This window comes from Lycium barbarum, chromosome 11, assembly GCF_019175385.1.
Source record: "Lycium barbarum isolate Lr01 chromosome 11, ASM1917538v2, whole genome shotgun sequence".
Classification (NCBI taxonomy): Eukaryota; Viridiplantae; Streptophyta; class Magnoliopsida; order Solanales; family Solanaceae; genus Lycium; species Lycium barbarum.
The window spans coordinates 47,290,831-47,301,816 of NC_083347.1; the positions used below are offsets into that span (position 1 = coordinate 47,290,831).

At 32.5% G+C, this 10,986-nt stretch overlaps 1 protein-coding gene across 1 annotated transcript; it reads right to left on the reverse strand.

Moving 5' to 3' along the window:
• Positions 1-4,473: 4,473 nt before the first annotated feature.
• On the reverse strand, positions 4,474-8,579 carry LOC132618406 (uncharacterized). The gene is made up of 3 exons (XM_060333468.1): positions 8,247-8,579; positions 5,369-5,407; positions 4,474-5,282 (listed from the first exon to the last, which is right to left on the reverse strand). The coding sequence occupies exons 2-3, from the start codon at positions 5,369-5,371 to the stop codon at positions 4,713-4,715; spliced, it is 573 nt and encodes a 190-aa protein (XP_060189451.1). The 5' UTR covers positions 5,372-5,407; positions 8,247-8,579; the 3' UTR covers positions 4,474-4,712.
• Positions 8,580-10,986: the final 2,407 nt, after the last annotated feature.

The window sequence follows — 10,986 nt, forward strand, 5'->3', positions numbered from 1 at the left end:
GGAGCAGTTTGGGATTCAAAATTTAATCCTGCTTTTTGCAGAGCAGAAATCAGCTGATCCATCCGGACCTTCTCCTATTGTTGATTATTCAAAATCCTATCCAATTTAACATCACAAACATTTTCCAGGAACTGTGAAAATAAACAAATACAGCAAAGTGTTAAACTCAAGAGAAAAAAAAAAAGAACAAAACTTTTAAAGGAAAAACAGACAGGAACGATGAGAAATACCTCAATGCGACGCTCTAGAGAAGAGCTTTCAGTGGATTTTCCAGCAATATTGGCATCTTCAGACTCACTTCCATCACCACTTGAATTGTCCGGAGATTCATCAACCACCCCTTTACCTCTCTATTGAAATAAAATCCATAAAATAATAAATAATAATTACATCAAAACAGAAAAAGACAACCACATTAAAAGTTAACACGAAAAGTAAAGGGCAATAAACACCATTACCTTTCTTCTCGTGTACTCTTCAGATACAAGCAATTTCTTGACATCATTGAAATGTGGAGATTTATTACTGACATACAACAACATCAAAGGTTCACGACAATCGCCAATAATTTCAACATATTGTCTGCGATAGTCATTGAACCTAGACCAAACCCAAACGCTAAAGCCATAAACAAAACCAACAACACCATAATCAATGGTATGTCTGTTTATCCCTTGCTTATATATTGATTTGAAACACCTCAGGAGTTCAGCAAAACACAAAGACACCCAATTAAACTGCTCAAATAATTCACTGTCCTCTATGTATACAATATGCTGCCACAATACCTTCTTATCAATTCTACCGCCCAATAAAACACGACCAAGAATGTATACCTCTGCTAGCATCACCGCATCAAGGTCATCTTCAAAATCTACATTTTCAACACTCATCACATTCTTCAAATCCCTCATTTCCAAATTCCTTTTACCATCTTCAACACCAAAATATCTTCTCAAAAGACGACTGCCATTGGTTTTGTTATATTTAGCATAGAAAGATCTACGAGGTTCAGTAATTGATAACCCAGTGACTCTCTTAAATGATTGGTCTGTAAATGTCACAAGTTTATCTTGTATATTAAAATGCAATTCATTTGTTTCAGAACGCTGAACTTCCGACAACAACATAAAATTCACCAAGATACCCGACATTTTTATATTATGTAATTCCATAAATTTCCCAAAAGGACGATTCTTCAAAATTACCAACTGTTCTTTTGTAAGAAATTTCTCAACAAATTTAACAAACTTTTCATCCCCTCGCCATACAGCACTGATGCATGTGTCTGTCCACTCTTCCGGAGGAATATAATAGTCAGCAACTTGTCCAAATTGACGTCTCATGATTTAGCACACTGACATGAGCAAAACATAAAATTCAATCAGGAAAAAAAAAGGAAAAAAAACACATAAAAAACATTACCAACAAAAATACATTACCACAATGCATTACGAAAAACGTAAAAGAAAAAAAAACAGAAAACCCTATTCAAATAAAATACAGACACAAACAATTGAAGGAAATAACTTATCAACAAGTAATAAAATTATAACTAATAACTTACAGATGAAATTGAAACCCCACTAAGATAAATCAATCAAAAAACTGATAAAGATGATATAGGAAACGTGACAAAGCAACTGCCTTCTTCAGCTTTAAAATGAACAAATGAAAATAAAAAGTAAATTACAGGAAGAGCGGGCAAATATATATTGAACAAAAAAAAATTAAAACTGCACACGTGCTAACCACGTGACAAAACTTATGCCAAACGAGGCATAATGTAAGTGTGCTAAGAATAAAAGTTTGCCGTTGTGGGCATAACTGTGTGGCTTTATATAGAAGTTCAAATTAGTCGATTTTAAAGTGGAATAACTGTTGAAACGATTGGATTTCATTTGAATGAGGATACAGGGATTTTTGTAGTTTTTTCTAAAAAAAAAAAACCAAAACAGTTAGTGAAATTTGAATTGAAGTAACTGTTGCAATTATTGACAAAAATACAAAGAGTTTTTCAGTTTTTTCTTTTTTCTTTTTTCTTTTTTTAAAAAAAAAAAGAATTAATACATTTTCAATTGGAAGTAAATGTAGCAATACCTATTTGATATATTGGAAATAAGAGTCACTTTTTCATTATCTTTTTTATTTCTAGAAAAAAAAACTGTTACTACGAATTTAGAAGTATGCCAGAAGGGGCAGAACTTCTGTTCCCAACGGGAAAACTTATGCCGGAGGCGGCAAGCTTATTTGGCATGACTTTTGCATATTCAGCTCTTTAGATTTCAATTGGATGAGGATACAGCAAGTTTTGCAGTTTTCTTTTTAAACCAAAAACAGTTATTAAAATTTAAATTGGAGTAACTGTTGCAACTATTGACAAAAATACAAAGAATTTTTTCAGTTTTTCTTTCCATTTTTTTTTTTAAACAAAACAATTAATACATTAATTGGAAGTAACTGTAGCACTTATTCGAGATGTTTTGGAACAAGAGTCACTTTTTAATTATCTTTTTTAGTTTTAGGAAAAACAGTTACTTCCATCTTAGAAGTATGCCGGAAGGGACAGAACATCTGTTCACAAAAATGGCAAAAGTATGCTGGTTAGGGCAGACTACAATAGAGTACAATTTGAAAAAGTGAAACTTCATCATATGTACAGAAATGAAAAACCAATTTACATATACATCATTCGAAAAAGGGGGAAACATAATAACATAACACTTACCGTAAATAACAACAAAAAATCAATTCACTTTCCTAACACTTCTGCAGTACAGTATATATCAGTCCCAGAACTCAACCGTTTCTCAACTGGAGTACTGCTCGGTGTAAGCAAATACCAATTAGGATAACCATCATCTTCTTTATTTCCATCTTCGCATCTTAGACGTTTTCTACTATCTTTAACAGCAACTGCTACTTCATTTATATTTTGTGATGCTTCATTAGAAGAAAACACAGAATCTCCGCATTGAAAAGCATCATTAATTGCAACAACTTCTTTAAGTGCTTCTTTTTTTTGCGTGGTCTTCATTTTCTTTCACAAATTCCTTTTCAAACTGAGAAAGAGTTTGAGTTTTATCAGACAGTTGACTTAATGAAGAAATAGCAGCATCACAGAGCATATCGAGCATGGGAGAGGTCTCAATTTTCGTAGACCTTGCTTTACAAAGCATATTCTCCATACATTCTTGCAAATATTTTCCAAGATGTGCATCTAACGTCACCTCATCATTCACTGAATAACCAAAATCAAGTTTGTTTTCGCTATGCAGTCGAACTAAACTTTCAACACAATGCATCACATAATCAAATTTACTTTCCAAACTGTCAAGTCTACTTTCTAAACAAGTTCTTTTAGCACTTTCAGAAGCTGCTACACATGACTTTGTTTCATCATGTACACGAACTAAGCTATCCACAGCATTAATCGCACCAACAAATTTTTTATCCAATTCTTCGAAACGGCTATCCAAAGACTACAAAACAAGGGGAAAAAAATTAAACAAAGAAGAAAAGAAAATGAGAATAAACAAAAACAACGAATGCAGCATGCAAAGTATACATATCATATTAACAAACTCAAAAATAAAAAAATAAAAAGTCATACCTTTACTTGATTGACAATTGTAGATCGTTCATCATCAAGTTGCTTCTTCACACTAGACAAAACACCCTGTATAACAGATTAATAAAACAACACACTACTTTTGATGCCATTAAATTAATGTTGAACAAGTATGCCGGACCTGGCAGAACTGAATTCTAAAAATGAAAATAGTTTGCTGGTAGGGGCAGAATTCAAATATGAAAGGAGAAATGTATGCCGGAAGGGGCAGATTTTAAGTTTGTAAAACCAAAAAGAATGCCTCAAGGGGCATAAACTTTCATTTCCAAAACCAAAACAGAGAAGCCTGCAAAATGTGTCACCTACTAAAATAAGTCTCAAAATGAGAACAGTATGCCGGTAGGGGCAGAACTGAAATATGAAAGGAGAAATGTATGCCGGAAGGGGCAGATTCTACGTTTGCAAAACCAAAAAGTATGCCTCAAGAGGCATAAACTTTCATTTCCATAACCAAAACATAAAAGACTACAAAAATGTCTCCTACTAAAATACTCTGCCAGAAGGCCTCTAACTCAGAATTCAGTTAAACAACCAAAAACACAAAAGGCAAAGTACAACTTACATCAACTATCTGAGAAGTAAGTTGAGATGGCAAAACCGCACGGGAAGAACACGGGCCTGAATCATCAGGAAATTTAAGTGCAACTGGATAATCCAGCATCTCTTGTTCCGTACGAACAACAACAGCATGGACAATAAATTTCTTGAATCTCTATAACACAATATAAACACATCAATTAGACAAAAACACAAAAAATAACAAGAGGGAAAAAGAACCAAGAAAAAGAAGCATCAACAAAAGGGAAACACATACTTTTTCAGCATGGAAGAAATTATCAGCAATAACTTTATAATCAACTTGCTTTGAAGGACCCCAAGACAACATACGAGGAGACTTCAGACCATGAAAACTTGAAAACCCTCGAAATATAGGGAAAACCTCCAACAACCACACATTTAAAGCGTAAGGGAAACCACTAATCATATAACGTGTAGATGGCATGCTCTTGAAAGTCTTCACACAACCATGAATCGACCGTACCAATCAATTAAAACTAAGAGAACCCCAAGGATAAGACACTCAAAGACTGTCATCATCAATTATCTTCATTAGATGACCTTTAACAACACATTTCTCGTTACGACCCAACAAAACCCTCTCCATTATATAGACCTCAGCAAGTCTAACAGGATCACTAGATCTTTCCCAAAAACCACCAGTATGATTACTTGACTTGATCTGTAAGAAACTCTTGAGATCACACAACCTTATTCTATACTGATTTGGAAAATAAAGTCTCAACAATCTATTTGGTCTGCTAGACACAACACTAAAATCGCCAACACAAGAATCCAAACCAGTAATAAGACGGAAAGACTCGGAATCAAATACACACACGCGATCAAATATCTTAAACTTTAACGCACTATCATTACTAGATGAAAGTTGCGATAAGATCAAGCAATGGAAAATACTATCACTCAGGTGGACATCAACCAAATCCATAAACTGTCCAAACACACCCTTTTTCAACAAGTCCAATTGAGAGACACTCAAAAAGGACAAAATCAAACTCCGAAAATTAAAATCACCACTCCACATGCCACCTCCTTCAACCCAGTGTTCAAACTTAACCAAGGGATGTTCCTCCTATAAAAGAAAAATTAATGTCAACAGAAACCAAGAATTTACATAAGAATAAACCAAAAATGAGAATGAAAATAATTAACATATACCATAATAAAAAATCAGTCCCTAGACTGGTACACAAATACCTGCATAATAGAAGAAAGAACCAAAACACATAAGATTGCATAAAAAGCCAACATTATTAACAAAACAACACCAAAAACACATAAGATTGTATAAAAACCAAAATTATTAACAAGACAACACCAAAAAAGCAAGACACACATAAATTAACTTAATTCATAAAGTTATGCCGGAACAGGCATAACTTTATGCCGGAACCGGCATAACTTCAGTTTCAAAAACCAAGAACTCTGCCGGACCCGGCATATGTTGCCTCAGACAAACACAGTCTTCATGAAAACACAGGTTAACAAACAAAAAAACACCAAAAAATCAAAACACATACAAACTAACTTAAATCACGAAATTATGCCGGAATAGGCATAAATTAAGTTTCAAAAAACAAAAATTCTGCCAGAACAAGCATATGCCGCCTCGCACAAACACATTCTTCACAAAAACCAGATTATTAAACAAAAATAAGAGCAACAGCATAAAACAGTTGTTCATAGGCAAAACTTCAAAGATTCAACAAAGAGAAAACCAAAATGCATATCAAAATCAACTAAAACATATTACGACATTCAGAATACGACATTCAAAAAGCGAAAATATATACATGGGGAACAAAACTAAAGTTCAAAAAATCATACAGACACTTTAACAAAACACTATAATTTTAAATAAAAAAGGATCAATTAAATATAAAAAACGACGAAGAAAAAGATATCAATTCAACAAACAACAATTTAACATAAAAACAAATATTGAAACGAGCAAAAGATCCAAATTCGTACCTAAATTTTAGAACAGATAAGACAGACACAAAACAGAGGAGGAACGAAGAAGCAAAAAAATAAAATAAAAGGGCAAATGACGAAATAGAAAGAGTTTTAATGGGGTAAGGGTAATTTCGTCAAAAAACTTTCATTAAACAGGCGGCAGGGGAAAAAATTAAAGAAGGCATAAATGAGGGGAAAAATATAAAGACCAGCCCAAAAGAAGGGCACTCCGCGTAAAAAAAAAGATAAAAGAAAGCTATTGGGCCTCTGTCCGAATAGTGGTTTATGAAGAAATTTGCTCGAATGGCCCAGATACTTTCCATGCAAACCAAAGAGGGGAAAAAGAAGGATATGGTTAGAAAGTACCTAAACTTAGCAAATAATTTATCAAGAACTTAAAGGAAGAATAGTCACACGCACACACACTTAAAAAAGTAAACAAATGGGAGTAAGAAAGCTCAAATGCGATTTAGAACATAAAAGATAAAAAGGGACAAGCCCAACTAAGATAACCTGAGGCAAGAGGTCCAAATCAGTGGTGAAGGAATATGTAAAGGAAGGCAGTCCCAAATTACTAACTCATCAATGTGGTTAAGCCAGAAACTCCGCAGATATTCCATCAATATACAAGATATACCACCCTATATACACCAAGGCACGTATAGGCTATATATACCTTATATATCCCATGCATATTATGCAGCAGTAACACAGAACAAGGAAAGGGAGGGAAGAACAAAGGAGTCTCACATCAAATCTATATCAAATACACTAGATATACATATGGCATGACATACTTGACACACATTTGATTCATATATTCATCAAAAAGAGATTCCAAAATACCTTCCGTACATAACAATGGCACACAGTGGTCCACATACTAAAGCTATAGCCTCATACATATAACATACCCTTTAACGTGACTTATGTCAATACTCAGTGACATAGAAAACTAGTATTTCGATGGTTCAAAATATCATACAACCCAACAGAGTGCCTACGCCATCAAAAAATGAACAGAATAAGAAGGGGAACTTCTTAAAACCTTATGTCAACATGGTTCCATTCAACATACCCACGTAGGAGAAGAACAGAAAAAGGGAGATAGGGAGATGTCATACAATCAGACAGGATGCAGTATGTCAATCAAATTAAATCAGTTTCACACATAGGTTCTCATATGTATAAGAAAGCTTAACATACTACTCCATTTTTTCACTTGTCATGGTGTTCAAAATCTAAAAAGGGAAAGACACATGTTGAAGGTTTAACACAAAGCAGGGAAAGGCATAAAGAACTCTATATGGTCAATATAAGCATGCACTTTGGCCTAGCATTTTAAACATGGCATACATATGGTGGGAAACATTGTATCATGATTCAAAGAGTTCCAAATGAACATCATACTGGTTTAAGGTACACAAAAACATGATATCATTTCCTCTTTCCAGTAGAAAGAAAACAAAATAGATGGTTTCAGGTTGTTATAATTGTCTTAAATGGCAAACCAATATAGCAGTGATATATTATAACCTAGGTTGTCCCAAAGGGGCAACATCATTCTAATCCTTCAACAAGAACAGACATTCATAACTCCAGCAAATAACAAGTTTGGCCTTTCTTAAGGTAGAAATAAAACCAAAAACCATATATCTTAACCACAAGTAGTCATGTTTATCACAATAACAAACTAAATGTTCTTTCAATAGGTCTCAATCTAAGCAGTCCATGTTACTATGTCATTACTAATATTATATTAGGCATAAATAACATTATAGGAGGCATTATAGGCTAATCTACTCATGGACAGGTAAAGCTTGAATACAGGTTACTATTAATCATGCTTGACTTTAAAAATAACATGTAAACGCAACTGAACATTTAACCAACAGGGAATACAAACCACTACATTAGCACATACTCTATTAACTAACAATTAAAACCTAAATAGATATGCTAAACTACTACTAATAATAACAGAAACAGACTAATGACATAAAACATAAGCTAAGCACAAACAAAAGACAACAAATGATGAACTAAACAACACAAAATAACTTAAAGGAAGAAAGATTACCTTTTGTAGTGGTAGCCAAGGTTGAGAATGGAGCAATGGGGAAGTCTTCTTCTCTTCCACCCCTCACAGCGACAAACCACAAATAAATCACAAGGATTTTAGCAAAAATAGACCAAATTTAAACTAAAAAGGGTTATGAGCAAACCAAAACCCTAAGTGCACTCGTATAAACCAGTGTAAAATAAAAATGTGGTTCTTTCGAAAATTATACAAGTGTACATATGTGTGTGTTGAATGGTAGAAATTGGGGTTCTTTATATAGAACCCCCAAATTCTAGGGTTTGAGATCTCCACCCATGTGGGACTAAGAGTTTTTTTTTTGGGGGGGGGGGGGGGGGGGGAATCCCTCCAATTCATAGCAAACCAATCACAATCGAGCATTTGAAATCAATACAAAACAAGAGTAATTAAAGAAAATGCAAAAAAAAAGTAAAAGGAGGGGCAACCTCACCTCTTTGAGGGTGGTTCTGCGGTGATAAGGGTAAGAGAGAGGTCAAAGCAATTAATGCTTTGCCTCTTTTGACTATGCACAAACCAAAGAAAAGCATAATACTCTGCACCGTTGCCATTTTGGTATGGTGATGATGAGAGAGAGAGAAAGAGAGAGAGAGAGGATACCACGGCGGCGTTAGGGTTTTGACACCTTTGATTATACAGACACGTATGTGTGTCGTAGATGGGTCATTTGGTTTTAATGTTGAAGAGGGTTGGGCCGGGGCTTTGCCTTGTTGGGCTGGACCTGGCCTATTTTTAAAGGGGAAAAAACGTAAGTAGACAAGAATATAAAAATATTTACATATTATTAACAGGTAAATGCAGTAAACATTTCGTAGCCATTTAATTAAGAGTTCTATATTAAAGCAACTCCTATGTATAAGGAACCTTACGTTCCTATTTTTTTGCTAACATATTCCTAAACGGTTACATCTAGTCTTCATCCTTATTATTTTTTATTATTTTTTTTTCTCTCTCAGGTAACCACTCAGGGTCAACATTACTGTTGACATCCTTATTAAATGCGCATAAAAAATATACTAAGCATTAATATATATATATATATATATATATATATATATATATATATATATATATATATATATATATATATATATATATATATATATATACACACACACACACGATTGTAGTTAAAAGCAAAATTTGATCTTATTTATATTGAATGAATGCATGATAAGTAATATTTTAAGTATATACACGGTTGTAGTTAAAAGAATATACAAAATATTGAGATTACACATGGTTGTAGTTCTTTTGATTATATAAATATCATGTAAGTGATATTTTGAAATTAAATTTATATTAGAAATAAACTTATACAAAATATATATCATGAATATATGATTTCTTCTGTAACTGCCTTTTATATCTTATATACATTTTATTATACCTTGTATGATAAATTTTATACCTTGTATCATAAATTTTATGTACCTCGTATAATTTTGTTATATATTTTATACATTTTATGAAACCTTGTATACATTTCATATACCACGTATAGTTTAATTATACCTTGTATGATAATTTTTTATACCCCATATAATTTTGTGTGCGCTCCAAATAATATTTATATATGCAGTTATACCTCATATGATATTTATCTTTCGGATATGTTTTTTTGGAAATGTATTTTCTGGAGTTTTTTTAATAATTTTATTTTTTTAAAAACTTTTCATAATTATTTTACGTAAGTCAATCAATTTTTTTTTCTAACATTAGCTTTGCCGAAATCCTTGAAAAATGAAAACTTTCAATAGCCCATACGAGAAAATGAAAATAAATAAGAAGATGTAGTAGCAGTTGAGGGGTGAGAAAGATAGATGTTTATCTGTTGAAGAAGAGAGATAAATTATATAATAGAGATGGGTTTATCCCTTAAAAAAGGGAGATAAAATGATAATAAAGAATGAGTAAATATTATTGAATCCCTGATTTAAGGGATTCTATTTGGCATAATATTTTCCTAAATATGTCATAAAGGTATAAAATATGTTACTTTTGAAGAACTTTAAAAGTTGTGCTATTTATGTGCTTAATTCTAAAAGCTTGACTTATGGTGCAATTTTCTCATATTTTAAAAGGGAAGGATCTGACCCAATATGGCATATGCATACATGTACACATGTATACTCTCGTGTATATGCATATATACTTGTACATATATGTATATAGAACGGGTAAAACATGCGATCTTAACCAAATGGCCGAAACTACAACGTGATAATTAAATAGACATTTAAACTTATGGCCATATTAAGACTAATTTCCCAATTAATCCCTTATAAATACGGCCATAGGCATTTAAAAGGACCAATTATTGCAATTACAACCCCAATTGACCTTTAATCATACAATTGGCTATTTCAAGCATGACCACAATTAACACATAGCAATTAATTAGCTATTTCAATTATAGCCAAAATTAATACGTAACTAATTTATAGTTAATTTTTGGCAAATAATGCGAATGTGGCTAAATAAATTATAAAATTGAGAAGGAATTGGTTATTTTAATTAATTAACAAATTTTCTTGAATTAACGGAGTAAAATACTTATCAATTTCATATTTAATAATTTAAACAATTGTTTGGATAATTGTTTCAAACTATTTTGAATTAATTTTGAAAAATAACTTAATATTTATGGAAAAATATGTTGAATACTTTAAATGACTTACAATATGTATTTGAAATTATTTTGACAAATGAAATGGCAAAA